General features: G+C 40.5%; 4 protein-coding genes across 10 annotated transcripts; 3 read left to right on the top strand and 1 right to left on the bottom strand.

Moving 5' to 3' along the window:
• The first annotated feature begins 14 nt into the window (after positions 1-14).
• On the top strand, positions 15-8,276 carry dhx32b (DEAH (Asp-Glu-Ala-His) box polypeptide 32b). Its single transcript, XM_003438385.5, has 11 exons — positions 15-433; positions 558-751; positions 1,330-1,705; positions 1,817-2,053; positions 2,549-2,642; positions 2,727-2,876; positions 3,602-3,793; positions 3,885-4,025; positions 4,792-4,982; positions 6,074-6,264; positions 6,852-8,276. Exons 1-11 carry the CDS (start codon positions 152-154, stop codon positions 7,024-7,026), a joined length of 2,223 nt encoding a protein of 740 aa, XP_003438433.1. The 5' UTR covers positions 15-151; the 3' UTR covers positions 7,027-8,276.
• On the bottom strand, positions 8,234-22,013 carry edrf1 (erythroid differentiation regulatory factor 1). Of its 7 annotated transcripts, none has more exons than XM_019366951.2 (26): positions 21,859-22,013; positions 20,329-20,428; positions 19,219-19,427; positions 18,740-18,806; positions 18,530-18,655; positions 17,955-18,079; positions 17,690-17,837; positions 17,474-17,575; positions 17,239-17,360; positions 16,761-16,872; positions 15,634-15,781; positions 15,437-15,548; positions 14,903-15,014; positions 13,768-14,052; positions 13,563-13,634; positions 12,947-13,094; positions 12,658-12,852; positions 12,329-12,529; positions 11,956-12,174; positions 11,604-11,869; positions 11,295-11,453; positions 10,224-10,373; positions 9,803-9,956; positions 9,548-9,663; positions 9,083-9,255; positions 8,234-8,623 (listed from the first exon to the last, which is right to left on the bottom strand). In XM_019366951.2, the coding sequence occupies exons 2-26, from the start codon at positions 20,425-20,427 to the stop codon at positions 8,458-8,460; spliced, it is 3,786 nt and encodes a 1,261-aa protein (XP_019222496.1). In that variant the 5' UTR covers position 20,428; positions 21,859-22,013; the 3' UTR covers positions 8,234-8,457. The 7 variants fall into 7 exon arrangements, with proteins under 7 accessions (XP_019222496.1, XP_019222494.1, XP_019222497.1 ...); XM_019366949.2 differs by having other exon boundaries at positions 20,329-20,444; positions 21,859-21,964; XM_019366952.2 differs by lacking the exon at positions 21,859-22,013 and adding an exon at positions 20,724-20,813.
• Positions 21,409-24,916, top strand: si:ch1073-143l10.2 (autophagy-related protein 16-1). Its single transcript, XM_003438387.5, has 7 exons — positions 21,409-21,690; positions 21,770-21,833; positions 21,970-22,054; positions 22,365-22,438; positions 22,809-23,060; positions 23,181-23,299; positions 24,215-24,916. The coding sequence occupies exons 1-7, from the start codon at positions 21,561-21,563 to the stop codon at positions 24,286-24,288; spliced, it is 798 nt and encodes a 265-aa protein (XP_003438435.1). The 5' UTR covers positions 21,409-21,560; the 3' UTR covers positions 24,289-24,916.
• An 88-nt stretch (positions 24,917-25,004) lies between these two features.
• On the top strand, positions 25,005-26,174 carry tex36 (testis expressed 36). Its single transcript, XM_003438388.5, has 4 exons — positions 25,005-25,211; positions 25,299-25,439; positions 25,565-25,639; positions 25,740-26,174. The coding sequence occupies exons 1-4, from the start codon at positions 25,161-25,163 to the stop codon at positions 26,058-26,060; spliced, it is 588 nt and encodes a 195-aa protein (XP_003438436.1). The 5' UTR covers positions 25,005-25,160; the 3' UTR covers positions 26,061-26,174.
• The last annotated feature ends 1,807 nt before the right edge of the window (positions 26,175-27,981 follow it).

The raw sequence follows: 27,981 nt of genomic DNA, 5'->3' as shown, positions 1-27,981 counted from the left end.
CTGGCCGCCTAGTGAGCCTTTCATTTGGCTTCACTTGCGGAGGCGGGCTGAGTGCTGTCCAACAGTTTACTGAGAGCTGGAGACCTACAAACTCAATTTCTGTGGCTCTGTAAATGAAGTCTAAACCTGACAGACCCGGAGCCTAGTTGTGATGGCGCAGGACATTACAGATTTCACTGGAGAGGACTATTTAGACGGGAAATCACCCTGTTGTTCAGACACAGGAGCTTTGAGCGAAGGAGACAAAGAATATGACGACATCTTGGAGCTTAATCAGTTTGATGGACTGCCTTATTCCTCCAGGTTTTACAAACTGCTGAAAGAAAGGAAGGAACTGCCAGTGTGGAAAGCAAAGTGTGAATTCATGGACACTTTGGCCAAAGAACAGTTTGTTGTTGTCAGTGGCTCTGCCAAAACTGGAAGGAGCTCTCAAGTGAGTACTGTGGGGTATTCGGGGTTTTTTACAGCAAGACATTTAAGTCATTTTTCTATTAACTTAAAGTCTGGAAGCATCTGTAATGTAAGGAATTTGTCTTGTTAATCTTACTCTGAAATAGATACCTCAGTGGTGTGCTGAATTCTGCCTGTCAGTCCAGTTCCAGCACGGCATGGTGGTTTGTACCCAGATCCATGCACAACAGGCTGTAGATCTCGCCCTCAGAGTGGCGGACGAGATGGATGTCAACATCGGTCACGAAGTTGGGTACAACATCCCTCTTGAAAGTTGCTGCACTACTGACACAGTCCTCAGGTGTGGTACAGCAGCGCTTACTACTTTTCCCACTTTATACATCCAGTGTTTCTTTCTCAGAGTCTTTCTCTCAGCATGGCAGCTATAATAATGCACGGTCATGACACACAAAGCTAAATCACCCTGCCTTTTCTTCTTCTCAAAGGAGAGGTGAACAAAAGGCTTGAGAGGCTCTTTTCAGCAGCTCGTCCACAGCTGCCCGGCTCCCTGTCTCCCCATATGTCACACTCCCTCATGTGGGTCCCTCATAGGTTAGCTAGGAAACAAAGAAACTCAGCACATTAGGGGGAGGGAGACAAGATAAACAGGCACCCGGCAAGGATCCCCCTCCTCAGACTAATTATTAGAGTAAATTACACTAATGGCAGCAAAGCTGAAATGTAGACAAAGTGTTTTTCATTAAGTTGCCACCTTCAGGGATGCTGAATGGATTTTCTTTTAACATACTGGTTTAAACATGCAGGCTTACATTATAGAAAAGATTAATTTCATGCTATATCAAATTAGATACAGTGTGCCTGTGCGTGCATTTACTTGCTCTTTCCTAATGTCAAGCATCATTTTATCGCCTGTTAAAGATACTGCACGGATGACATGCTTCTGAGGGAGATGATGTCAGACCCTTTGCTTGCGCACTACGGTGTTGTGGTCGTGGATCAGGCTCACCAGAGGACTGTAGCCACTGATGTTCTCCTGGGTCTGTTGAAGGACATCGTCCTGCAGAGGCCAGAGCTCCGTGTGGTCCTCCTTACAGCTTTCCCACCCAGCCCCAAGCACCTGGCCCACTTTACTGGGTCGGCAGCGCGTTTGATTCACCTGGAGACCCTGGGTGCAGGGGAGGTTGTGTACAGCAGCACAGGCGACGGCTACTTCTGCTCTGCTCTCCGTCTCGTGCTGGAGATCCATCGCTCCAGAGAGCAGGGGGATGTGGTTGTGTTTTTGGTGACAACGCAGGTAAAAAAAACAAAACAAAAAACAAAACATCACTGCATGACAAGAAGATTCAGAAGCCTGAAACTAATGCACGTCTTTCTCCGATTTTCCTTTTTGTTAACTCTCTACCAGGAGATAGATCTGGCCCACAACATCCTGTGTCATGAGAGGAAGAGCTTACCCATCGATCTGGGTGAGCTACTGCCAATAGCTGTGCACCCTGGACAGCCTGGGAGTCTGCCTGTCCTGGGGGAAGAGGAGACCAGCCAGACCCGCCAAGTGTTCCTCAGTTCAAGCCCAAATGAGGACTTCTTCTGGGCTGTTAGCTCCATAAGCTTTGTTATTGATGCCGGGCTTGAGAAAAGATATGTAAGTTGGTTATTATTTGCATTATTTAAATCAGCACTTACATGAAGGCTGATTTCCAGGGTTAAAAATTACATCGTTGATGCAGAGACCCAGTTGCTGATTAATTAGAGAGTTTCATGTGTTGAAAAAGCAGAGATTTGAATGCATTGTATGGGGGTTCCTATGCAGAAAGAAAATGAGAGAAAAACTGATATTCTGAAGTCTCACAAAAAAGCTTTGGTCTGGAAAACAAGGTGCATCTTATGTTATAGTACAGCACAATAGAGACAATAAATCAAGTTTTATTTTTATTTTTTGCCTCTTGTCAGTGTTACATAGCGTGTGTTGTTAGGTTTATACCAGCTTTGACATGTAAAGATAACAATTTATCAGTCATCAGTGTTTCTCAAATTATTTTTTTAGATACTTCTGTGTTATTTAGGGTGAAAATATTTGCCATCAAAATGTAGCTTAGTTAAAGTAAATCAAGGTTAACAGCCTGGTGTGCTGTTGCAGGTCTACAACCCCAGGATCAGAACAAACTCAGTCATCATTCAGCCTATCAGCACCGGTCAAACCGAGAGTCGAAGGCAACTGGCAGGTCCAGCAGGTGAGAAGTTAAAATGTTACAAAATCTGTGGCTGCTACTTCACCGCAGCTGTCCCATCTAAAAAATTATGTTTGCTTCCTGTAGGCAAGTGTTTCTGTCTGTATCCAAAGGACAGACAACTTCCTACTCAGATACGCCCGCATATTGTGGAGTCTGACATCACATCCACTGTGCTGTTCTTGAAGAGGATGGAGATCGCCGGACTGGGTCACTGCGAATTCATAGACAGACCAGGTGAGATCTGCATAAAAAGACTGTAGAAAAACTGATTTTTGTCTGAACCATTGTTCCCTAACTTAATGTCCTCAGTGATAAAATTAAAAATTCGGGTTCAGTCAGTTCTTTGCCTTTTGTTCCAGCACACAGGAACTTTTTGTATTGGAGGGCAGTGAGCCGTGCTTCAGCTAAACTGACAGCTCCTGTTCTGCGTGCATCCTTTTAGAGCTGACCTGCTTTCATTTGCTTTTGTTCCCCCGGATTTATTCACCCCCACAAACACACAAACACACAGACACTGAGCCTCACATTAGCTGATTAGAGCACAGACATGCCGGAGTTGGTATGAAGGAGAACAGAAGATAATAGACAGCTGTGGTTTCATTTCTTTTTCCCTTCCTCTCATTTTGTCTTGAGGCCTGTGTTTGTATTTCTATAGGGGGAAAAACGCATTTGTTTAAAAAAGAAAATAAAAAAATAAATAAACAGCTTAATTTTGCATAGTGATACACGGCAGATGTTGGTGAGGATTATGAAATCCTAATCTGCTGCTGCCCATTCACTCCAAGCATTCCCACTGGGGTGCCAGTACACTGTGGGGGACTGTCCTAGTGCTTTGGATTACTATTTGGACAGCATGAAAAAATTGCACACAACACTTTTACTCAATATGTATTTCAGTGTAATCAGTAATCTCATATGTTTTTTTTATGGTGCTTAATCCGAAACCCTGTCCAACCCAGATCCTGCAGGCCTCATGCAGGCTTTGGAGGAGCTGGACTACCTAGCAGCTCTAGATAATGACGGCAACCTGTCTGAGATGGGCATCATCATGTCTGAGTTCTCCTTGGAGCCACAGATGGCAAAGACCGTGCTCGCCTCCTGTGAGTTTGACTGCGTCAGCGAAGTGGTCATCATTGCTGCTATGCTATCAGGTAATGTGTTTATGTGGCTTTTTAGCACAAATATGCTATAAAGAGTCATGTAGATCTACAAAACCGTGCTCTGTTTTTTGGATTCCTTTAGCGCCATCTTGCTTCATGGTTCCTTCTGTGGAGCTGAGACCAGAGGCAACCCAGTGCTATATGAAGTTCCAGCACCCAGAGGGAGACCACTTCACCCTGATTAATATCTACAAGGCCTTTAAACAGTGCCAGCAGGATCCATGTGAGTGAGCAGAGCATCGCCACGCACCATCTCATAATGTTTATACCAGTGATATGTTTCCTATAGTTTAGACCAACGGTGTCAAACATAAGGTCCAGGGGCCAAAATCAACTCGCCAAAGATTCCATTCTGGCCCACTGAACATTCTTGGAGCATGTGAGGAAGGACATGAATTTTAGACTTTTTATTGTATTTATATAAGTTTTACAGCTTTTCCTACTGATATAGACCTACACCATGGCAGTTTATACAACACTAAAGTAAATAAGTAATAGACAGACAAATAAAAAACAGAAAGATCCTGGTGTTTTTCCCATCTACTATAGAAATTTGGGGGGTTTTACAGTGGGTTCACAGTAAAAGTTATAAGTAATATAAAATTATAAAAATGTAAAGCACAGCTGTTCTATTAGACTGTGTAAAATTAGCTGACATGTTTTTTCTGTAATATTACACATTTATTTCTTACAATTACATTTTTTAATCAAGTAGAAAAGGTGAGATTTATTTTTGAAAATGCACTTCTTTTTCTTATATTAAAATATCGCGGGGATTAAATGTGTAGTTAAACTTCTTTACACTGACAGAAAGAGGAGTTTCCACTGGTTTGGCCCACTTAACATCAAAGTGGGCTGGACCACAGTGGAAGATGAGCTCGACTTCCCTGGTTTAGACAGTAGACAGTAAAACTAAACCCATGGCAGTTTTAAGAGTTTCATTATTGCCACCGATTCAGTAATTCAAACCCATCTTCCTGTTTTGTCAGACTGTAACATAGAGAAGTGGTGTCAAGACTTCTATCTGGACCACAATGCTTTGCTGATGGCCGACGGGATTCGCAGTGAGCTCACCGACACCCTGAAGAGGATCGAGCTGCCCATTTCAGTGCCCGCCTTCGGTTCCCGAAGCAACACGGTCAACATTAAGAGAGCCCTCTTAGCAGGTTTCTTCATGCAGGTCAGAAAATGTAATTTATTAGCATCCATCCTCCCATTTTCTTTACCGCTTTTCAGAGTCAAGGTCACAAGGGAGGTAGGGAAAATCCTGAACATGTCGTTAACCCGTCACATCTCACCATCCATGCACACGGCCATATTGGAATAAACTGTTAAGTTAGAGATCCTGTTTTCTTGTTGTTGTTTTTTATTCCAGTCCAAAAAGCACAGCAACTGTATTCGATCTGTAGTGAGAATTTAAATACTCTGCTTACAACAAACACCCACAGTCCTTCTAAAGACTCTTAAAAACATTAAACTCTCCTGAGTGGAACTAATGGCAGCATTATGAAGGGTGTTTTAATCATGTGTAATTAGACTCAGAGTTTAGTCTCCATAATTAATTGTCAAAGAACGAGGCCCATTTGAAATATTAATGCATTTCCATTTATTTAGCATGTAGGTGATTAAAGACATGCTGAATACTTTGCTTTTTATGACTAATTTAAACAATCAAAGCTGACAAACATTATTATTATATTATTTAGCCCCAACAGCTTTACCACCATGTTGCCTTCAGCTTTGAATACAGATTTTGACTGATTAATTAAAGACTTCACTTGCTTGCATCTTTACTTGTTTGCACACTAACTTCAGTTATTTAACTTAGCTGTATTTAGATTTTAATTCTAACCACACACTTCAGTTGCGTTCATCACGTTGCTTTGGCTTGAGCTCACATTTCAGCTCCTGTCAATCTTAACACCTCATCAGACTCTTTAAAGTACCAGGTCTTCCTCTTTAAACACCGCATGTTTTGTGCTCTTGGTGTCTACCTCTCAGCCGACACTTCTATTCCTTTCGGAACTTGCACTTGTTTAACTCCTCGTCTTTAAATTTGACTTCACTCACTGCTTATATCCTTTAATGGCCCCTTCCCTTTCAACTTATTTCCATATTTGTATATAGACTGCCAGACTGTGAGTGTGAATTAAGCTTTTTTGTGTGTCATTTACTATGGTTTTTATTTTTAAAAACTGTATTATTTAAAGGTGAACATGACAAGTATGAATACTTAAAATCACATCCTGCTCCAACTCTTTTTGCTCCCAGGTGGCACGTGATGTGGATGGATCTGGGAACTACTTTATTATAACCCACAAGCACGTGGCGCAGATCCATCCTCTGTCTGGCTATGGAGCCAAGAGTCCCAAGCTGGACCTGCCTGAGTGGGTGTTGTTCCACGAACACTCCTTTTCAGAGGACAACTGCCTCCGCACTGTAACCCACATAACACCACAGGAGTAAGTCTCCGCCTTGTTTCCATTTCCTCTCTTTAACATTTTCATTTGTTGACTTCTTTAACATTCGCATAAATGGCTAGATGCAGGGTTTTTTTTTTTGGACCACCCTTCTGAGGGAGGCTTAAATGTAATCAGACAGACACATTCCCCTTCCCCTTTGAACGGTATGTATTTAAAGGCCTAGTTCAGCTCAGACTGGTCATGCTGGTTGTGGAGGGAGGTCCTATAATCCTGCTTTCTAAGTATCTGCTAGTTGAAGGAGGGATTATGGATTGCACAGATCTCTAAGAATGTGGAGCTGCAGCTTAATGGAGGGAGAGAAAGCTCTATTGCCTTTCTCATGCTGTCTTACGTTTCACATCCTGAGCATGTGCAAATCCGTTCACTGTAGCTCGGATATGAGGAGCAGACACACTGCAAGTCTTCTTTCCAACAAAGGCGTGTGCCGCTCAGCACTAAATGAGATCGAAAACAGCTTTACAAATTGAAATTAAGTTTGCATTAGTTAAATTCATCACAAATTCGATGGTATGCAGTTGTTTTTTTTGGTGCACAGAACACTAAAATATTCTCCTCTCCTTCATCAGGTTCATTCAGATGGCACCACAGTACTTTTTCTACAACTTACCATCGAGTGAGAGCAAAGACATCCTGCAAACCATTTTGAACCACGGGGCTTCTCAGTACCAAGAAGAGAAACCACCAGCATCACAAAAGGAATCTCATGAGGATCAGACTTCTGACCGCTGTGTTGTACAGTGATTGATGGACCCACTGTTTCGGGTTATTGGGACTTTTTGCACTATATAGTACAGACACAGACTCTGGATCATCAAGTAAAGAATCCTATAATTGTATTACTTTCTTTTTGTGGCGCAGTTACTTTTTTCAGCTGTGCTCTCACCCCCAATCCCAATATAATCTTTGTATGTTATATTTGAATAGCTATACAAAATGAACTAATATATGAAATAAAAATATTGCTCTTTTTAAGCCCTGTTTATTCGCATTTATTACGTATTCAAGATTTTTTACATTCCCATCAAGTCCTTTAAAGATTTTCTGACTTCCCTTCCTCCTCATCTCTCTTCAGCCATATCAGACAGATAGCACTGTGTCCCCAGCCTGATTAATGAGTTGCAGGAGCAGTCTGGACATGCCTGCAGCTCCATCTGGTGTGAATATAGCTGACACCAGAGGGCTGACCCAGTTCACTGACACCACAGTGAAAACATCTTTCACCTCTTTGGTGGGCTTGAACAGCGCATCAAGGACGGCTGACCATAACCCACAGGGTGCCATGCTGCCTTCAAAATTGCAGGGACTAGTTTGATGGCGTAGCACACTGTACTTTTTTTTTTTTTTCCCCCAGAGATACAGTGTTTTTGCAAACTGGTGTCAAATGCATATCGTTAACCAAGCAACATTTTAAGAGAAACTAGAAATCACAGTATGAAATTCAAAAACATTTTATTATTATCATCCCACAGCAAACCATGCTGATAAAAAAACAAAACAAAACCTCAACAGCACTGTGGACGAACTAACCTCTAAAGCTTGCACTGTATGCTTCCAATCTATTGCACATTGTTGTTTTTGGAAACGCAAATAACACGTTTTAGCTTATTTAAGCCTGTCACACATCAGTTTATTTTATTCACAGCTTCACTGGCATTATTGAATATCAAAAATGCCAATTAAATTGAAAAGAATCTCATACTTTGCTAAGCTTGTTATTTTTAAGCTCCTTTGTGTTGCATTATATTTGGTAATAACAGCTTTTAAATTGTCATCACATTTTTTTGTGTCTGTAGAAAAAAATAATAATAATAATAATAATTTTAGATGTTTGGTACAGTCATAAATGCGTAAGAGCTTTAGAAGTGACCCAAAACTAGCTAAGCCATCATAAAATTAAATAATAGCATCTGAATTTACAAGTCTTCACAAAAATCTACAGTTTAAAACCTGTGACGCAAATGTTAGAAAAAGATGAAGGCGCTGGAGGTGAAGTTAGCTTTGAGACTGTAATTCAGAGTAAGACAGGTTGCCTGAGTGTTTGAATGTTATTGTGACTATGAGCCATTATTTTATGTCACCGCATCTTTGAGGATGTCAAGTCTTCTCCAAAATGTAACCTGGAAGTTTGGCGAGGTCCAAAGAGCAGAGTCAGATTCTTGAGGGTCTTCCTTGTTATGGCTTGCGTGTGCCTGTGTCGTCACTTCCTGTCCGCTGCGTCAGCTGCTGCAGGAGCTCAACGTAGAGTTCGACGCGGCTGACAAGAGGAGCGTTTTTCTCAGCACGAAGCAGCTTGGAGTATACATTCTTATAGGTTTTCAGCAGCTCCTCGTCCTTATTGCTGCAATAAAGACGAAAGAGTTCAAAAGGGCAGATGAAAAAGTTGCAAGCTTAAATTCACAATTAATCTCTTTTGTTCTTGTTTTTTTCCTTTTTAAATACATTTCATGTAGTCATAGTAAATGTTGCTGTACCCGTATAATGTCAGGCAGGACCGCTACTTAATTATTAGAATGTGATAATCAGTGAAGAGTATGATCTATTTTAGCTTTATTAAATCACCTTTAAATGTTGTTTTTTTTGTTTGTTTCATTAAATCCAGGAACTTTTCCCTAAAAGTTTGATCTAGTCCCAATGTTTGTTTTTTTTATTTTATGGCTGTTTTACAGCAATAGCTTCTTGCCATCAGATGTTTCATGATGGTAAGCAATAAGGCAGTGACATTAAAGACAGATATTAAAATAAAGGTTTGTGTGAAATTTAAGTAGATATCCTAACCAGCTTTCATACTGGAGCTCACCTTGGTTTACGTTTCGCTGTCGTCATCAGTTTGATCACCTGCAGGAGCAGGAAGGAGAAACTGGGCTCAAATACGCCAATTAACTTCATTACTTCCTGGAGGTTCAGTCCTGCCATTGGGCCATTGGCTACATCGGAAGACTCTGCTGACTCAGCAGCGTCTGGTTCATTCAACTATGGATCAAGAAAGTAGAAGGAAAAGACTGTATGTTACCCAGGCTTTACAAATTCAGTTACTTACACAAAGTTATTTTTATTACTCAGAATAATTTAGCTGTAATGGGGTTACTGGGGCTTCATTAACATGAGTATAATATACACTCATTCGATTTATTAAATGGTCAGAAAACGCTTAGATTTCTGTTAAATAAGGAATTAGAAACTCACTGCCTGTGCTGCACGCTTATGTGCATAAATCACACCCCTGAGCCAGGAAAAATCCTCCATGAGCTACTGTGAAACTTACCTCTGTCTGCTCCTCCTGCAGCTCTTTATGAATCAGTTGGAAAGCATGGCGGGTTTCTGTCATGATCTCTATTGCTCCAGTCAGGCTCTTCAGCTTAGCTGTGCTGCTGTTCTGACCTGTGGACACACAACATGATGATTTATCAAAAGAGGCTTTGAAAAGAAACAGTTTTTCAATTCAACCCCCATCTGACAAAAATAAAACAAAACATTGCAGCCAACATTGTGATAGTCATCATAATGAATAGCTGCGCACCTGCCATCGTAAACTCAGCAAAAGCCACCCTCTCCAGCAACGTGCGGAGCAGCTCGCAGGGTGCGTCTTTGAGGCTGAGGAATAAACTGACAGCCTTGCTGTAGTGAAGCTCTGCCAAGCTCCGATGCTGCTTTCTCAAGTGTTCATCCCCCACCTGTCACACAATTACAGCCAGAAACACAGACATCCATCAGCTCATTATACCGCTACAAGTATAAAGACAGGCAGCGTATCCCACTTCTGTTCTTTTCTAGTCAGCGTGAACTTCTTTTCCTTACCCAGAGTCACATATTTTATTTTTGGCATGCACAAAAGGCATTGAGCCAAGAAATGCCAATTATTAACACAAAGAGCATCCAAGACATTCAAAAGGAAAGGAGAATGGTTTTCTACTGTTGTATAATTTTACATAACTTCCCACCTGATTGCGAAAGCAGCTGTGGTACATAGAAGCCAAGCGGTGGTGGATGGTGGCAGCTCTGTATTGGTAGAGCGGCTGCCGAGCAGAGTCAGTCTGCAGGTCACAGTACTTTAGAGACTTCATCATTGCTTCGGTCACCTCTCGCTCAATCTGGCAAGACATAGTAAAGTAAAAATTACTGTGTATGAAAAATAACAAATAAAATGTACCTGTAAATGTGATGAAAAGATGATTAAAACAGAATATTTATGTACTTTCATGGCTAAGAAATGATGATATCAGGTATAATACAATATGATAAAAAAATCAAAAATCAAACAACTTATGCAGATAAACAAAAACAAGCCCCCCCAAAAAAATCTTGTCTTTGCTTTTTGTGGGGAAATGAGGAATTCTTTCTCAGCTGCAAGTGTGAGAGATTCAACATAGCAAGGATAAAGCTGTAAACTGAAGTGCTACCAACAAGAGTGACTAATGGACTGAAATCATTTTCCAGCCAAAGATTCACTATAATGATTATTCAAATGGGGTGTGTGGCGTTTGCTGACCCACTTCATGCACAGTGTGTGTCCCTTTATCAGTGCAGAACTGGTCCTGACACAAAAAGGCTAGCGATCAGCTACAAAAAATGGTAAATGGCCTGCATTTGTATAGCGCTTTACTCAGTCCCTAAGGACCCCAAAGCGCTTTACACTACATTCAGTCAATTCACCCATTCACGCACACATTCACACACTGGCAATGGCAAGCTACGCTGTAGCCACAGCTGCCCTGGGGCGCACTGACAGAGGCGAGGCTGCCGGACACTGGCGCCACCGGGCCCTCTGACCACCAGAGGGCCCGGTGGTCAGAGCTACAAGTCAGACTAGTAGACCAAAGTGATCTGATAACAGAGCGAAGGTGTCCACACATGCATCATTAGCAAAAGAGGGAGAACTGCAGTGAATATAAATTGCATGTACAGCGTAAACTAGCCAAAAATATATGTAAGTATGATTTTTATATCCTTAATAATGTAAAATATGTTAAATCCTTAATATTCTACCTAGCTCCAAATGTGTTGAAACCCACCTGTTCCTGGGCCTTCCTCGATACTGGGGCATAGTCCTGCAGAAGGGTGGCCAGTGTGAAGTACGTAGTGGACAATTCCCAGTTTACACTGTCCCACACTGCTGAGTGCTTCTCTCTGCTTGCCAATGCTTTCATGGCCTGCAGGTAGTAGTCTATAGCCTGAGGTAATATTACAGAGATAGTATGATTAGGCACAGTCAAGATGCAGTGACACAGATGATGACAAGACAAAAAAAAAGCAAAAAAAAAAAAAGCAGTGTTTTAGTGAGAACACTCAATCAAGAATTTAAGAAAACGTCAGCGTGGCACCTTGTTGTAGTAAAGAGCCTCTTCGGGTGAAAACTCTCCTCTGCTTTCATCGCCAGAGAGGTTACAGTGGGCCTGGGCACAGATTCTCATCAGCCTGCCAGTATTACACAGCAGTAAGGCTGTGTTAGTGCTGTCCCCAATGGCTTCAAAGTCCTTCATCCCTTTCTCAAAGAAGCCAAAGCTCTTTTTCCACATCTCCTGCTCTGCTGCAGACACAGATTTCTTCACTAGAAGGGGAACGGGAGAATAAAAAGGCTGGTGATATACTAAAAAAAAAAAAAAAAAAAAAAAAAAAAGATGAATTCTCATCGTACTCTTTTACACAAACTTCATTCAATGTAATTCAACTTACCCTCTTTCTCAGCCTGCATGGCTGCAGCCTGGTTCATGTAGTAGACTCCCATCTCATTGCGTATGTTCCCCAGTCGTTTGAGAACCTGACTCAGCTGATCTGAAGTAAGATCTTTCAAAGGCTCAGAGACAAGTAGTTCATATGCTGCCTCATAGCACTTACTGCTAACAAACAGCTGGTACTCCGGGTCCATCGCTAGGTCTGTTGCCATGCTGAAGGCTAGTAGATAGAGAATAAAAGGAATGGAATACTTTTTAGGACATTTTGCCAAACAATTTATTGTGAATGACTTTGAAGACAGTGAAATACTTAAGACATTGCACACCATAGCAGCAAGAATATCAATATACTGAATTTCTCTTTCAGGACTGACCCTGGCAGCTGCTCTCTCTGTGCAGGCTGTGCAGAATCTCCTGGTCCTCTTTGGTCTGGTAGCTGTATTCCTCCAGGTAAGCTGCTCTGTTGTTGGCATTTTGAGCCAACATCAGCTGGATGTCCCCACACAGAGACAGGCACTGGCTGTGAAACACCAGCACATGTGGGTGCAGTGTACCGCTCACTGAACAATAGGCATCTGGAAGATGAGGGGATGGAAGAAGACAATTTCGAAGAAACTTGTCACTGTCAAGATTAAAATTAAACAACAAATAAATGTAGTTTAAGTTTTAATTAACTGATTATGAAACAATTAAAGAACCTCACCATAACACTGCAGAGATAGCTTGATGTAACGCAACGCCCGCCCATACTTCAGCAAGTTAGTGGCCGCATCAGAGAGGACATAGTAGGCCTTGGAGGCTTTGAAGAAGAGTTTCAGCTTCATATGATGCTGCCAGGAGCCAGGGATCATCCCTGAGCGTGTCGTGTGCTTCTGGTCCCCTTGCAAGGGACCTGCTGCTTAAAAAGTGAGAAGACAGGAAAAGGAAACCTCAGTGAAAACCATGTTTGTCTATGTCACATTTTCTTCTGCAGTATTATAAGTTGTTATTACCTCTTTCAAGCAGGAGAGAGATGCCTTTCTCAGTTGCACAGGCTCCAGTAGCACTTCTGTCTTCATATTTGAGAGGGATGGGTGTGTTGGGGTCAGCAGCTGGAAGATCGCTCTCCTTCTTGATGCTGCCATCCACCGCCTTTAATCCCTGTGGATTATGTTACAGCATTACAAAACTGTACCCAATCAATTTAGTAACATATTGTTTCTACGTGTCCAAATTGACACCTAGACTTTATACATAATACATCTTGACCACCAACAGTCCAATAAAAGATCCAGGCAGTAGCAGGTATTGTAGCCTGAAGCTGCTTATCTGTAGCAGAGATGGGACACCATCTACAGACATCTGACAACCTCACTTCTTTTCAAAACCACACTAAGATTTTTTTCCCCCCCATTTTATACATCAGACAAACCAAACAGACACTGAGATCACTTCAGGCAGTTTAACAAAACAGTTTATAAACCAAGAGCTGCAAGGAGACTTTGATGTGTAAATGGGTGTAGGTGTATTTGCCCTTTAATATAGAAGAGAATGTCAAACTTTTTGAAAAGTCACATTTTTTTGCACTGCAGGCAAACGAACATTCACATTAAATATTTAGAAACTCACCTTAAGCACATAGCTCAGGACAAGTCTGCATCTCTCTTCCTTGTCTTGAGAAACGGGGAAAGCACAACTTGGCTGAAGAAGTGTAAAAAAATTTAAAAAAAAAATATTAGTTTGTATGCATAAAAAGACATTTATTTCTGCACTCCACTTTCCACCATTCAGTCGATGCTAAGAAGGCTGTGGAAACTTTTACAGATTCACTTACTCTGATCTGGTGAGTGGATCTATACTTCTCCGGGACTGACAGCTCCCCTACAGAGCGGATCACAGCCACCGCTTTGCTATCATCCTGCGGGCTGGAGCAGTTACTGTAGGAACCATTATCATCGCTGTCCTCCGTCAGATCCTCCTCTTCTTCCTCCTCCTCCCTGTCTTCGTCACTGTAGCTGTCCTCTGAACCACCGGCCCGCAGCGACTCCCCTCCATCTTCTTCAAGAGGCTCGTCGAGCTGGAACAGCTCTGACAGCATATAGTGGGCAGAGGCGATGATCTGAGCAGACACAAGACAGAGGCGATCAGGGCTGAAGTCAAGTTCAATCAAATCTAAGTAATGGCATACTCAGAGTTAGTCAAGTGGTTTCACATTGCATTTTCTCCACTGTCTGAATATAGATACGAAAATAAGAATATCAAAGAAGAAGTAGGAGAAAGATAGTAAGAAGATAGTAATGACTTAGGTGCATTAATAGTTGGACAAAGACATCTAAAATTTGCCTCTTTATACCACAAGTGCATCGCTCCACATTTTAAGAGGCTCACACTGTTAGTGTTTAGTATTAAATTTGAATATTATTTTTAACTCTGGAATGAAAACCCTACAGCTGAGAGGTCAAATGCATTGTAACTTAAGAAAACACCAGCAAATAGAAAAACACTGCAAAAGCACACTTCTTCTCCCTCACAACATTCATGAAGCCTCTGCTTCTTTTAACCGTGTCTCAGTGCAGTCCTTCAGATGTTTCGGTTTCTGTCACTTGCACAGCTGGTCCCCAGAAACACTTCCATTGTTTTTGTGAGATTGTTTTTTCTACTTCCATCCATCAATTCTCTTCCGCTCATCCTTTTCAGGGTCTCGGGGGCGATGGAGCCCATCCCAGCTGTCTTAGGGCGAGAGGCAGGGTACACCTGAACAGGTGGCCAGTCTGTCGCCGGTTTTTTCTACTTCCTTTGCGTTTTATTCAACTTCTGTTGTGTTTTGTCTCGTTTTGCAGCATTTTTTCTATTTGCTGGTGTTTTCTTAAGTTGCAGTTCATTTGACCTTTCAGGGCCACTGTAAAACAACCTGTTATTAACTTGGAAAGAGTATCGACTTTCTCATTTGTCTCAAAATCTGCACCTACCTGAGGATGTCTGTCTTGATCCAGAAGTTTGACACAGTTTAGCAGCAGAGTTCTGATTGTGCCATAGTGCTTTCTGTTTTGCCGCGCTTTTAGCATCAAGTTGCTGGCCACTCTGTGTCACACACACACACGAACATAAAGTTAAAACAACAAGAACTGAGAACAGCTTTGCACACCGAAGTACTTGAATGCCCGGTAACTACTGGTTTAATTTAATTTACACCTTGCAAAGCTCAAGAGTTTATCAAAGGGCTATCACACAGAGACCGATGTCATTCACATTCACATCTCCGGCCAATTTAGAACAAATCAAACTAACATGACTGTTGTTGAACTGCACCTGGATAAAAACTGCAGTCACGTGACAACAGGCGAACTCCACACATCTATTCAACTGGTTTACACCCTGAATCTTCTCGCTGTGAGGTGTCAGTGCTGTCCAAACACCCACCGCCACACTTCAAACTTTATAACCACTTTTCACAGCTGCAGGACGACACAAGGCCGCTCATATTATCTGTCTTAGATACTTACTTGTATAATAATACAGCCACAGGAAGAGTGAAGGGATTCTGATATTTCTCTTCCTCAGCCTCCTCACACAGAGTCGTAAGATCATAAAGCTTCACAATGTCACTCCCACTGGCTGTGGATTTAAGAAATGACTTTAGAAAACACTTTTTCACAATAATACAACTTTTAGATCATTCCTGCTCACTTTTTCCCCCCACCTTTGAAAAGCCAGTACGTGTGACCCTCCTTAGTGCAGTTGGACTTCAGGAAAGAAAGGACATTTTGGGCGATGTCTTTCACGACTCTCGTGGAGAAAGTCGAGTTCTCCAGATGAGGGATGTCCTCTGTTTTTATCATCTCGTATTTCTGAAGTAAAAATAAAAAACAATGAGAAAATTTCCCACCATGAGCGCCACAGCACAAACTGCTTATGCTCACAGTACTTGTTGTTTTATTTATTTATTTTTCCCGCAAGCAAAGAAAAACTTTATCCTAATTAATATGCAAATTGTTTCAGTAAGGATTACCACCATCTAATTGGATCACCGACTGCATATGGGAGAACCTCTTGTGTAAGCATGAAGTTGAACTATGTATTCCTCTCACTATATTACATTCACACATATCCTTTTAATTAAACCAATTAGCTCACATTTAACAGATTTTTCATTCCAACATGTTTGTCTTTTAATGTGAAATCGTTTTGACTTGTAGACTAAGTCTAAGGGCAATTTTTCCCCTGATTTAAAAAGCTAATTTATGCAGAGATTTGCTCCAAAAACTAATTGGATCATATATGCTGTACACACTGCTCTTTAGTGAAACTTGGTGGAAACATCGACCAAGTGCATTACATACAGGCACAGGCACTGCCTAGGCTTGTGGTTCGTTTTTTACTCCCCAATGACATTTGCAACTTAGACCCGACACACAAAATGAACTTAATTAATGAACATGTGTTATTGATTAAAAGAAGCCATAAGCCTGCTGATTGTTAAGCTGTGGAGGCATTCTTAAATTAAATCTCAAAAGGCCAAGCAGGATTTTATTTACCACTGCACCCATAATGTCTCTTGTGCTGTTGTATTATATTCTTATATACTTTATAGAACAATTACAAATATCTCTGCACAGCGAGTTACAGTGTCCTCCTTCTGGATGAAGGCTTATAGTCCCAAAGTCTCAAAAACACATTATGCAAATAACTTTATTCCAGCAGTCACCACTCAGATGAACAAATCAATATTAAAATTTTAATAAAATAACCAAGACCAACCAAGTACCATCATCTTACGTAATGATTTTTCTATTAGGCATGGCTACTGTATGAAATATATTAGCTTACCTGAACAATGCCATTAACGTGAAAACACATGACAAGTTCTGGGACGTTACACATCAGATTATCAAGCCAGTAGTCGATACCTGTCAGAATGTTGATTGGTTTATTGTTGTCCCTGAAAAAAAACAAAAAACAAAACAAAACACAGAGTTCGATGTTTTAAACTGAACAGGAAGGATGTAGCAGGATGAATCCAATGATGCTGGTTCACCTTTTAAAGTCAGTTATCCTAAATTAAAAGATGACTCTAGGAACAATATTTACATGCTATGATGCCCTACATAATGTATGCCAACCTATTACATAACTGTTTCATTATGTCGTAAGAATTATTTAACATTATGTTGGTGAGACAAATACCCAGAAGGAGCTAAAAGAATCAAATTGAAATGCAATTAAAATGCATGACTGCACTGTCATTCAGCTCCTAACGAGTGCTAATTTCAGATCCTGGGTGGGAACCAATGAATTAAAATCCTACCTGAGTCTCAGACTGACGGCAGGATAACGGCCACCTCCGAAAATAGGCATGTTGGACCCAACCAACATATGTATATCTTCAAAAGTCCACATGATGTTTCGTACAAAGTCATTTCTTAAACCCTGTCAAGCAAGGGACATCAAAATGTAAAAAACAGAACATACATGTAGACACAAGGCATGTGCTATTAGCTGTAGTATTATACTATTAAGAAAGGATGACAAGATTGTGTTACCTGGCCGTTCTCTCCTTCATTGAAGATTGTAGGGAGGTTTTGCTCTTTGGGAACAGAGGTCACCTGGCCCAAAGCAAAACTGCTGTCGACGGTAACACTTTCCTGCACATTTAACAGCACACTTCATTTTCATTTCATCGCATGTGACACAAAATACCTTTGAATGTGGAACAAATACCAAAATGCACACCAGAGATGACTAAAAGCGTAACTTACCTGTTTGGGAGCTTCTGATTCTTCTGCATTAGACGTTGTGCTAGTGAAGGCTGTAGGCCATGAAGAGCTGAACTCCTCAGCACCACTCTCCTCCTCTCCTTCATTCAGGCCATCTGATTGAGGCTCGGCAGCCCCATTACCATTTATACTGCAAGAAACAAAACAATAACAAAAACAAAAAAGTTGTTTTACTATCAGATTGAAGAATAACTCATGTTCAACTCCAGTGCCAAACTAGCTTATTCAAGCAAAGCCAACTCCTCACCTATAATAGAGAAACTTTGACAGGATTGCTTTTTGATACCAGTGCTCCTTACTCTTCTTTTTCCTCTGCCACTTCTGATCTATTAGCCGCTGGTAAAACTCCTTCAGCCATGTCCAGTCTCCTGTCTACAACACATAAGTTGCATTGAGAGTTAAATAATATATTCATTTAACAGTTACTACCATGATTAATAACAATAATAATAATTTTAATATCGGTACTGGCCAATATTCACTTCCATCAGCATATTGTCAAATAAAATTGCATTTACACATTTCAGTGGGCGATACTGATCTGTTGTGTCACATCAATTTTGCGCAGGGTGAAATGTTCTAAATGTTTTTACTAAATTTAAAACATCAGTTTTAGAGTTTTGTAAAAATGTATTTTCTCTGCAACAGGAACATGAACTAGAAATAAATAACACTAAAATAAATCACTGGAAAAATATCCACTGGGACTCCCTATTCATCAAGCTTTTATTTTAAACATTGATAGATGCCCGTTACTTCACAGTTAGTATTAATAATAGAGACAATATCCTCTTGATTTTAAAAAGTCTCGCTCGGCTGTACCTGAGAGGATCTCATGAAAAGCTCTTGAATGTCCAGCTCATCTAAAAGCAAAGTCCTCCCCACACGATGAACTGCCATACTCAAATGGGACTTGCTGTAGGGAATTTTCAAAAGCTTCTTGATGTTCTGAAGGTGAAAAAGAATTCTGTTAACATCAACTGCATGCTTCTGTAGCTAACAAAGAAATAGCTCTGCAGCAGCTCCACAAACCTCTGAGTCTGAAACCACATCAACATCATCTCCGATGCAATCGATGAACTCGTACGCCATCCCAAAACTGCAAAAGAAGAAAAACAGTTTACTCAATACAAACTAACTGTGTAACAATTAGACTGATGAGCAATAATTAAAGTCTTCGTCTTCAACTGTATCCATAATTCACCCACTCACATCCTAAATGAAAGTGCAGCAGCTTGAGGGGTTTTAGTACTTTGAATTATGTAGTGAAAAGTCCTCCACTGTGAGTTTGAACCATAGTTTTGCAACTATGCAATACTCTATTCCACACCTTGTTTATTGTGGATAGAGTATCAGTCTTCATGGGTCGCAAATTACATTTAAACAAAAGATATTATTCTTGGTGTAATGATAAAAGTGGTGCCTATGTACCTCAATCATGAGCTTGACATCAATTCAAATTCAATCTTTCCCATAAAAACGGAATACGTGCCCCCTTTTCTAAGTTATACCTGGAAAAGGGCTTGCTCTTGCTGCTAGATCCTAATATAGTGGTCCCAGCGGTGCCCAGCTGGGGGTTTTCTCTCAGCCAGTTGGCAGGAGGTAGCTTCAAGTCGGTCTTTTCCTGCAGAAGGGCATAGCTGGTAGGTGGTGGGGCTGCACAGTACTTGACCACAGCACGGCTTTTGATTTCACTGCTGCCTGAGCATATTGCTGATTCCTACAAATAACAATATCAAGCTTATTAGTGTGAAGTTATGAGAATGAATGGACAGCACTGACAGAGTAACAATTTCGTTTTTACTGAAATGTATGATAAAGATCTTGGCTCCAAGCCTTATCTTTTTAAATAAGGATATGTCTGGCAGTTGATTATCATGAGTATACTATGCACACTGATGTTCTTCTGTCAGCTGCACCCTTTTGGGATCACCACAGTTGATCATCTGCCTCCTTTCAACCCATCTGTACCATCATGCTCTGTCAAACCAACTCTCTGCATTTCCTTCTTCACTGCATCCACAGATCTCATCAGTTGTCTTCCTTTTTCCCCTCCAGCTCCATATTTAACATCTTTTGTCCAGTGAATCCACTATCCCTCTCCTGCAAATACCCAAATGCCCTTTTTGTCAGTGCCGCAGTCTCCAAACCATATATCACAGAAGGTTTGTAGGCCTTTTTGATGTCCTTTTGTCACTAATCACACCTGGAACTCCTCTCCACCCTCTCCACCCTGTATGCACTCGCTTCTTCAATGCTCTTGTGTACTGTCCGTTACTTGATGATGATGACCCCAGGCATATGAAATCCTTTACCTTCACTAATTCTACTCCTTTCATCTACACTGTCTCGCTCCCCTGTCACCTGTCTCGCTCTTATTAACTCACACGTATTATGGCTTGCTTCTCTTGACCTTCATTCTTCTCTCCAGAGCATTCCACCACCTCATCAGGCTCTCCTTCACCTGCTTCCCACTCTCACTAAAGCTATAGCATGTTTACAGATGGCACTATAAATCCACTGTGGCCTAACTCAACATTAGCACTTCAAATACTAATTAATGAGTGTTACACATGACAACATACTAGATGGTAGATTATCCTTGCAGACTAGTTACTTACATGTTTACTGTTGTCTCCAGTGCAGGTAGGACCACTGACTTCTTCCTTTGCATTATCCAAGGGGATGCAAGGCTCTCCGTCTCCAGTTGATGCGCTCATACTGGACATACGAAGATCTAATTCACCAAACAACTCCGATTTAATAAACAAATAACATATCCATGGCTTCGACAAGCCGTGGACCGTCTATACATCAGTCAACGAATGAGGTAAGTCAACATGTTGGCAAAGTTAGTTAGCTAGACAAGCTAGCTCCTCGATAAAGAAACGCTGACACGTAAAGCTGTAAAATGAAAGTTTCACTAGACTAATTAAACCTAAACGACACGAAGGCGAACAGTTTTCATTGCTTTGTAAACGACTAATGTTTAGCTCTTAGCTCCGTGACTACTTACACAAGCCTGTAGCCTGCAGCCAGTCTATTGACAGAGCAGTCGCAAGTGCTAGCAATAAGCCAACAACAACTTCCTGTTTCAAGGCAAAAAGAGTTACAAAACTAATTTTATCAGTAGTTTCGAAGAATAAAACTTTTCAATAATATTAAAATATTTACATTTACATTTGAAGGCTATAACTTTGGATATTTGTTTTAGTCAAGGAAAAATATTTTATCTGAAACGATTTATTGTGAAAAATAGATGAACCGGAAGTATTTTCATAAGTTCTTTCTGGAAAAGTGGAGCACGTTCTTCTGATACCTTTTATTCTGAAATTGACTGTTTACACCACTGTTTTTAATTTAACGTGAGCTTTGCATGTGGTGTGATTTTTCTATTTTTAAACAATTTGATTCAGTGTGAGGTATGCAAACAATTGCAGTGCAATTCTGTTCAGCTGTTAAAAACCCGTAAAAAGTTGTGATACTTTTAAAAAAAAAAAAAAAAGTATCACAAACAAAAACATTTAGGTGCAGGGATATTTTTGTATAAATTATGAGATGATAAGTCATGAAAATATTAGCAGTGGAGGGACAAGTTAAGCATTTAAGTAATTATATTCGAGTACTAATGTTTCTCCTGTCCATAATATAATATAATATAATATCATATAATATAATATAATACAATATGGATCCTTGTAAGAATGTCTAGCCAGGAATGTCACGCTGATCAGTGAACAGGGAGGAGCTGTGAAACTTTGCTGAGTGCATTTAATTCCTGCGTGGATGGCACAGACTTCATGTGAGGGCTGAAGACGCTGTATTCCCGCTGCTTTAGTATAGTCTATTCTGGATGCGCAAACGTGAGAGGTTTTTCCTTAAAGTGTCCATTATAATGGAAAGTTGGAAGAATCACGTGCGCCAAGGGCTGCAGCATAGGGACCACAGAGAAAAGCTCCCGTTTGTTGGCGTTTTCACAAGCTGTAAGATTAACTTTTCTCTGCCTCTCTTGATGTTGTCCTCTCTATCAGAACCTAAGGACGTTTGTCTGTTTTCTTTTAGTGTCTCAGCTGGAGGAACGCTTTGAACTTCGCGAAGAGATTTTGGCTGATGTTCAGTCTCAGAGGTTAGAAATGCAGAATTTAACTTACCCTACATCTGGCGCTTGTGCTGATCGGTTTGTCCTCTGCTTGATTTTTTTTTTTTTTTTTGTAAAGTATTTTAAATCTGCACGCTTGTTTTTTTTTTGGTTTTTTTTTCAGTTTAGAAAGACATGGAGTTGAGGTTGGGGGAAACGCCACACTGCTTCGACTCCAGCTGAGAGAGAGTGAGCACCTGGTAGATAAGGTGGGTTAAATGAGGAGTAATCCAATGATTAAACGCCCCAGAGGCTCAAAACCTCCACTACAGGGAAGACGTCTACGTAAAATGCAGAGCAGCATATTTGCATTGATATGCACGAACACCACATCTGACAATCTGAAACAACTTTCAAAGCATTTGAACTTTATTTTAAAAAATGAATAAATAAATAAACATTCATTATTGCAACTGGTTCAGAGGAGTGGAGAAAATACTTTAATAATCATCTTTAATGGGTGTGTGCTGTTGTCTGCTTTTGAACTGGGTCACTCCACCCTTTGTTTTGTCTACCCAGTTATCTCAAACTGTCTCCGACCTAACCACCGTCCTCCATCTCAAAGAAGCTGAACTACAGTACTGGCAATCACGGTAATTCAAATACCTTGGTCAGTACGACTATGATTCCAAGATTAAAATAACGCACAGACAATGTAAAAGCAACACATGATGGACCAGATTGAGGTAAGTGTTAATTCATGGTATATTTCAGATCTAGTAAAGGTAATTTTCAAATTAAGTTTCCCCATAATTGCTCAATATGTTGCCGATTAATCCTAGTAAATAGTTAATTTGGTCATATAATAAACTTATTTTATATTCATAGGAATACTGAACCACTGAAATAAAGAAGTATAATTTTCCAGCTTAGGTTGGGAGGTCGATTAGGTCGATTGTTGGGATTTTGTATTCAGAATATAAGGGATCAGTTCGTCACCATTATAATACTTTGCTGTTACAGTGTGTCTCAGTTCCATCAAGAGGCACTTACTCTGGCTAAAGGGAGTAACACCCTGAAGGAAGCCCTTTCAGAATATGAGTTCACCATAGAGTGTCAATCCAAAGAGTTAGCAGCCCTGCGTGTGGATCGGCAATGCCTAAAGGAAGCTCTTGCAGATGCACTGGGAGAGAAAGAACGGCTATTGCAGCGATGGATGGAGGAAAAAAAAGAGGAAGCGGACAGGCTGAATAATTACAATGTCACTCAGGCAAGGTGAGATAATGAGTTCTGTGTGACTTGCAAAGCTCAAAAATTTAAACGTGTTAACTTTATATGATAGCATAATCACACTTTAAAGCTGAAAAGTTATCTGGGACTGCTCCCTTTTACCAGGTGGCAACATTTGACCAAACATCTGAAGAAGCGCCTCCAGAAAGGTGTGGGGAAAGAGCGTGAGCCCACACTGACCAACTCTTCCAGTGATGCAGCACAGTCTACATCAGCCATTCAGAGTAAGAATCTGCATATAGATATTAACACACATTAGATGCAAACAAATGGCTGACTTTTAGGCCGCCCTTTTTGCTTTTTAAATTAAGAAGCTTTATGTCGTAGGTTAAAGAAAGGTGTGTCTTAGTGGTGAGCTGGTAATATGATACACAAAAGGCTAATGGAAAAATAAGAGAATAGTGCAAAATTATATTCTTTGGTTTGTCTGTTTGTTTTTAACCATCTAACTAGATAGCAGTGGCAACTTCATAAGAGTTACTGTACATGAAGTACTGAATAGGAACTCTTGGACCCAACTACTAATAAAACCTAATAGTAATTAAGAATTTAATAGGAAATTCATGTGCAACCACTTTGATATAATGCTATTTTTAAGCAAGAATTTTTTTTCAATTCAATTCAACACAGATATACATAAAAATATACAGATATACGTAAAAAAATAGCACAATCAAACATTCAGCACAAATCTAATTAAAAGCCAGTCTAAATAAATGAGTCTTAAGCTGCTTTTTAAAAGAATAAATACAATCAAGGCAACGTAATGATGGAGGGAGAGCATTCCACAACCTGGAGGCCACCGCTCTAAAAGATCTCTCTCCTCTGGTCTTAAAACGTGTTCGTGGGACTACCAACAGCCTTTGATTAGATGATCTCAGGCTGCGAGAGGGAGCGTGAAGTTCTAACAGATCAGAAATGTAGGCAGGGGCATCACAATTCAAAGCTTTAAAAGTCAGTACCAAGATTTTAAAATGAATTCTAAAATGTATGAATGTTGCAATAATAGTGAATACATCAAAGTCATGTTTTTTTTTACAGTTTCCAGCCACTTTAATCTACAGCTCAAGACCTTTAATTCAATGTTTGGTCAAAAGAATCAATGGTAATTGTTTTGTGTCTGCCTATCTTGTCCTCAGGGATCAATATTCCAACAGATATGCACAGTGGACTCCCAGACCAGTGTCATGTCTCGGGTCCACCACAGGCCTAATATTCCCTTCAGATCCCAGGGAGAACTTTTTTTTCTTCTCCCCAGTGCTTATAGATGAAATGATGACATAAATAATGAAAATGTAGTTTGTTTTTCTTTCGTTAGGACAAATTGCTCACATGGATCTATTTTATTTTTTATTATTTATCTAAAAATATATTTAAAGATCCACTATACTATGCAAATTTGTTTGTGACGTATAGTTAGTGCCTAATTTTACATCACAAGTCACCCTGAAGTTTAGCTGATCACATGTGGACGTCGTCTTCATGATCAACGCTTCAAACCCTTCTGGTTCTATGATTCTTTTTCTTTTAATAAATTAACCTTTGAAACAACTTCATCTGGTTTTCAGTTGTTTGAGGGTTTTTTTTTTTAACATTTTAATTACTGTTCAACAAATTAAACATTTAATAATTTTGAAAAATCAAGCTCAGTGTTAGTTTACTGTACACTCTTGTATGTAATTATGTGTTACTGTCTTCTTTATCACCTGTAAAAGAAAATAAAGAGACTTTTATGCCTTTTTTTTTTTTTTTTTAATCCCCTCTCCTGAACAAAGACTATCATTTTAAACATTGCATGTTGTATTCCTTAATTGATTAAATATTAAATACTAAGAATTTCATTGTGGGCTATTTCTCATTCTGTTTAATCACAAATCTGAAATATTTCAAAATGTTTGGGGTTGTTTTTTTGTTTTGTTTTAATCATCAGAATTCAGTTCCGATCTCTAGGATCTGATTGCAGTTTGTTTGCTGCCTGTTTCCATGGTCACCAGTGTTGGCATTAGTAGTTAAGTTGCACAGTGTGTGGAGTGCTTGTTTGGTTTTACTGATTGTGGTCTAAACACCTCAAGCTGTAGTGGGAAAATGGTAAAAGGCGGAAAGCGGCATTTTTCAGTGAGCACTGATTGCAAATGGGTAAGAAGTCTTCATTTCATTGGATAATTAAATCATAGCATTCTAAACCTAGATGTGTAATTAAGTTTTCCTTCATTTTGTTCCCAGTTTGCTCATTCAGGTTTATCAGAAAATGAGACAAAGACTCAAGAGAACTGTACAAGCACTGGGATCATGCTGACTCAAGTGAAGTCATCATTGCCTCAGGCTTTAAACTTTCAACGCTATCCTAAATGGAAAAGTCAGCAGGTGTGTATGTAGATAAGGCATGGCCTTTTAGTCACTGCCAGTGGCCTTGATAGTTTTTCTTGGACTTGCTATCAGTTGTGTATTTAGTTGCTGTCCCAGTATGTGTTTTATGGGTTAACTTGCAGAAATCCAGAGAGTATCCCTTCTCAGACCATGACAACAAGCATGCCTTGAAAGACGACGTCATTGTATTCTCTCATGTAAGTATGTAGGGAAAGGTTCAAGGCTTTGCTGAACACAAGATTCACCACATTATACCTTTAAAGGAGACCGTTTCTATTCTATGTTGATGTACTTCAGAGTGTGGGAAGGAGAAGGTGTCTTGATGATCGCAGACAGCACATCTCCCGTTTCTGCCTGTGCCATGGTGGAACTGACAATGGCACCAAAGAGACTCGAGGGAACGTCACAGCCTACCAGAGTGACTTCATAGTGAAAGAGGTTGTTGACTCTGCATCCAGAAACCGGCGCTTCCCTCACAACCACAGGCAGAAGTCTGCAGAGGCAGCTTTGGCACAGGCGGGGGAGCAGTTTATGTGGTTCGGACGAGACGATTCTGACCAGTCTGACACCCTGCAAGTGCTGGCAGCTACCAACTGCTCAACACCATCCAAGCCTTAAGATATTCTTACATCTAATGCCCAGATGGCATCATTAGGGGGCCATAGCATGCACAGAGCTTCCTTCACTTGCATATGAGCTGTAATCCATTAAAAATTGTGAACTTTACCAAGATTTATCCCACAGCATCCTCAATATCAAATGTTCCAAGATTGAAAAAAGCATTAACATAGTTTAAATAACATTTATTGCATAGAAACTATGCAAAGTGATTACTTTCAAAGTTTAGAACCTGCGAAAACTACTTCAATACTTTTGCTAGTACTTAAGTGATTTTATCTCTGTATTTCTAACAGTGTAAGGCTGGTGATAAAATCATCAGAATCAACGGCAGGTACTTTTTGCATCTCAACTGTTGAGAGTTCAGTCAGCCTCAGGCAGAAGAATGCGCTATCAGATAATGTCGACTCCATTAAATATGCTAAAGTTGCTACAAACATTTCACAAACGCAATATAGCAATGTAGCACAATGTTATTTGAACTCAAGTTAGCATAAGCTGAGTTAACGTAGCTATGGATGCATCAGAACATCAGTGTGCACAGGCCTGATTTGAGTGCCACTATTAGTCCACATGAGGACTGTTGGAGGTTCACAGTTTTGCCAGCAGAGGGCAGCAGGTCTACATGAGCCATTTGGCCTGCCTAGCCAGTGAGTTGTTCAAGTACCAAGTTGTATGAAAAATGTAATAGCCACAAAACCCTGTGTAATATGCATGTTCCGTGAGACAAAATGTGGGAGGGGCGGGAATAATTAGAAAAATGATCCAGCTATTTTTATTCAATACATATCAACATGGAGATATTCAATTAGAGCATGCGAAATAAATTAAGCTTGATTTGAGTCATAATGCATGGGCTTGTTTCACCCCAGGGGATGAAAAGGATGGATATGTGTGTGTGCAGCCCATGAAGAGAGAGGAGGAAGCGTGGGAGCCAATGACAGAGAGCACTGCTCAGAGAAAAGCACTTAAGTGAAGAGTGTCCCCGACCACTCTCTCCAATAGCTGATGTTTTCTCCAGAGCATGCTCTGACCAGCTGCTTTCTTTCTTTAAATACTCACCGGGGAGATGGATTTTTCTCACAAGCTTTCTTTCAGCTGTTGTAATTAGCTGATCCACATACCGCGCTGACCTTGTAGGCGTTTGTTTCACTTTTAAAAGGTGAAGTAGACCTCAGTCTTTTCTCAGACAAGATGGCTGAGAGATGTTTATGTGAAACTGTGGGCCTTTTGCGATTTCACTTTGAGATTATCTGGCACATCGCCGTCAGAAAAAACGATCCCCTGATGCAGGTGCACAATTAGGAGGGGGATGTATGATGAGGAGATTACTTTTGATGGTTTCCAGGTCTGTTTTAACCCTATTTCTGCCATGTCACTGAGACAACAGCCTGGAGCATTTTGCTATTTTGCCTAAACTATTGTCAAACATTTTGTGAAGACCAGCAGTGTTGCTGATGAGAGAGAAAGAAGCGCTTATTAAGGAAAAACACCTGTGCTCTGGTTTGACAGTTGGTTGTGCCTGGTCTCGACTGGTTGTCTGGCACCTCTGTCCCTGTGGGTGCATTTCGCAGACTGCACTTTTCTTTGGACTTGCCACAACTTGAACAACTCCTCCGCACAGAAGCCACCAACACTTCATAATCAGAAAGTCTCATTAGCTCTGTCAGAAGAGCAGTAAGGCTTTTAATACTCGACAGAAGAGTGAGAACGCTGAAATAACATGCCAATCATTAGTCGTGTCAGGCCGTGCGTACTGTATGTGCCATGTTTAGTGTGTTACTGCATGCGTGTAACATCACAAAGCCGGCAAGTATATGTAAATACAGTTGCTTGGTAGAAAATCAATCCTTCTCCCAAGGACAAAAGGCACATCTCAGTAAACAAGCATTCAACCACCAAAGCCTTGCACTTCATGAAT

This window comes from Oreochromis niloticus, linkage group LG13 (assembly GCF_001858045.2).
Source record: "Oreochromis niloticus isolate F11D_XX linkage group LG13, O_niloticus_UMD_NMBU, whole genome shotgun sequence".
NCBI classification, from domain to species: Eukaryota; Metazoa; Chordata; class Actinopteri; order Cichliformes; family Cichlidae; genus Oreochromis; species Oreochromis niloticus.
The sequence above is the reverse complement of the archived record's forward strand: the minus strand, read 5'-3'. Positions and strand labels throughout refer to the sequence as shown.

What these genes read in the sequence shown, in the direction of transcription:
- dhx32b (XM_003438385.5), top strand. Translation starts at nt 152, where the DNA reads ATGGCGCAGGACATTACAGATTTCACTGGAGAGGACTATTTAGACGGG. An exon ending in AAACTGGAAGGAGCTCTCAA is followed by an intron (nt 434 to 557) that starts GTGAGTACTGTG and finishes ACTCTGAAATAG; the next exon opens with ATACCTCAGTGGTGTGCTGA. An exon ending in CCGGGCTTGAGAAAAGATAT is followed by an intron (nt 2,054 to 2,548) that starts GTAAGTTGGTTA and finishes GTGCTGTTGCAG; the next exon opens with GTCTACAACCCCAGGATCAG.
- edrf1 (XM_019366949.2), bottom strand. Translation starts at nt 20,436, where the DNA reads ATGTCCAGTATGAGCGCATCAACTGGAGACGGAGAGCCTTGCATCCCC. An exon ending in GTGGCTGTATTATTATACAA is followed by an intron (nt 15,015 to 15,436) that starts GTAAGTATCTAA and finishes TGTGTGACACAG; the next exon opens with AGTGGCCAGCAACTTGATGC. An exon ending in CTCTCTCCTGCTTGAAAGAG is followed by an intron (nt 12,853 to 12,946) that starts GTAATAACAACT and finishes TCACTTTTTAAG; the next exon opens with CAGCAGGTCCCTTGCAAGGG.
- si:ch1073-143l10.2 (XM_003438387.5), top strand. Translation starts at nt 21,561, where the DNA reads ATGCGCAAACGTGAGAGGTTTTTCCTTAAAGTGTCCATTATAATGGAA. An exon ending in GTGAGCACCTGGTAGATAAG is followed by an intron (nt 22,055 to 22,364) that starts GTGGGTTAAATG and finishes TTGTCTACCCAG; the next exon opens with TTATCTCAAACTGTCTCCGA. An exon ending in CTACAGTACTGGCAATCACG is followed by an intron (nt 22,439 to 22,808) that starts GTAATTCAAATA and finishes TTGCTGTTACAG; the next exon opens with TGTGTCTCAGTTCCATCAAG.
- tex36 (XM_003438388.5), top strand. Translation starts at nt 25,161, where the DNA reads ATGGTAAAAGGCGGAAAGCGGCATTTTTCAGTGAGCACTGATTGCAAA. An exon ending in TGAGCACTGATTGCAAATGG is followed by an intron (nt 25,212 to 25,298) that starts GTAAGAAGTCTT and finishes TTTTGTTCCCAG; the next exon opens with TTTGCTCATTCAGGTTTATC. An exon ending in ACGTCATTGTATTCTCTCAT is followed by an intron (nt 25,640 to 25,739) that starts GTAAGTATGTAG and finishes GATGTACTTCAG; the next exon opens with AGTGTGGGAAGGAGAAGGTG.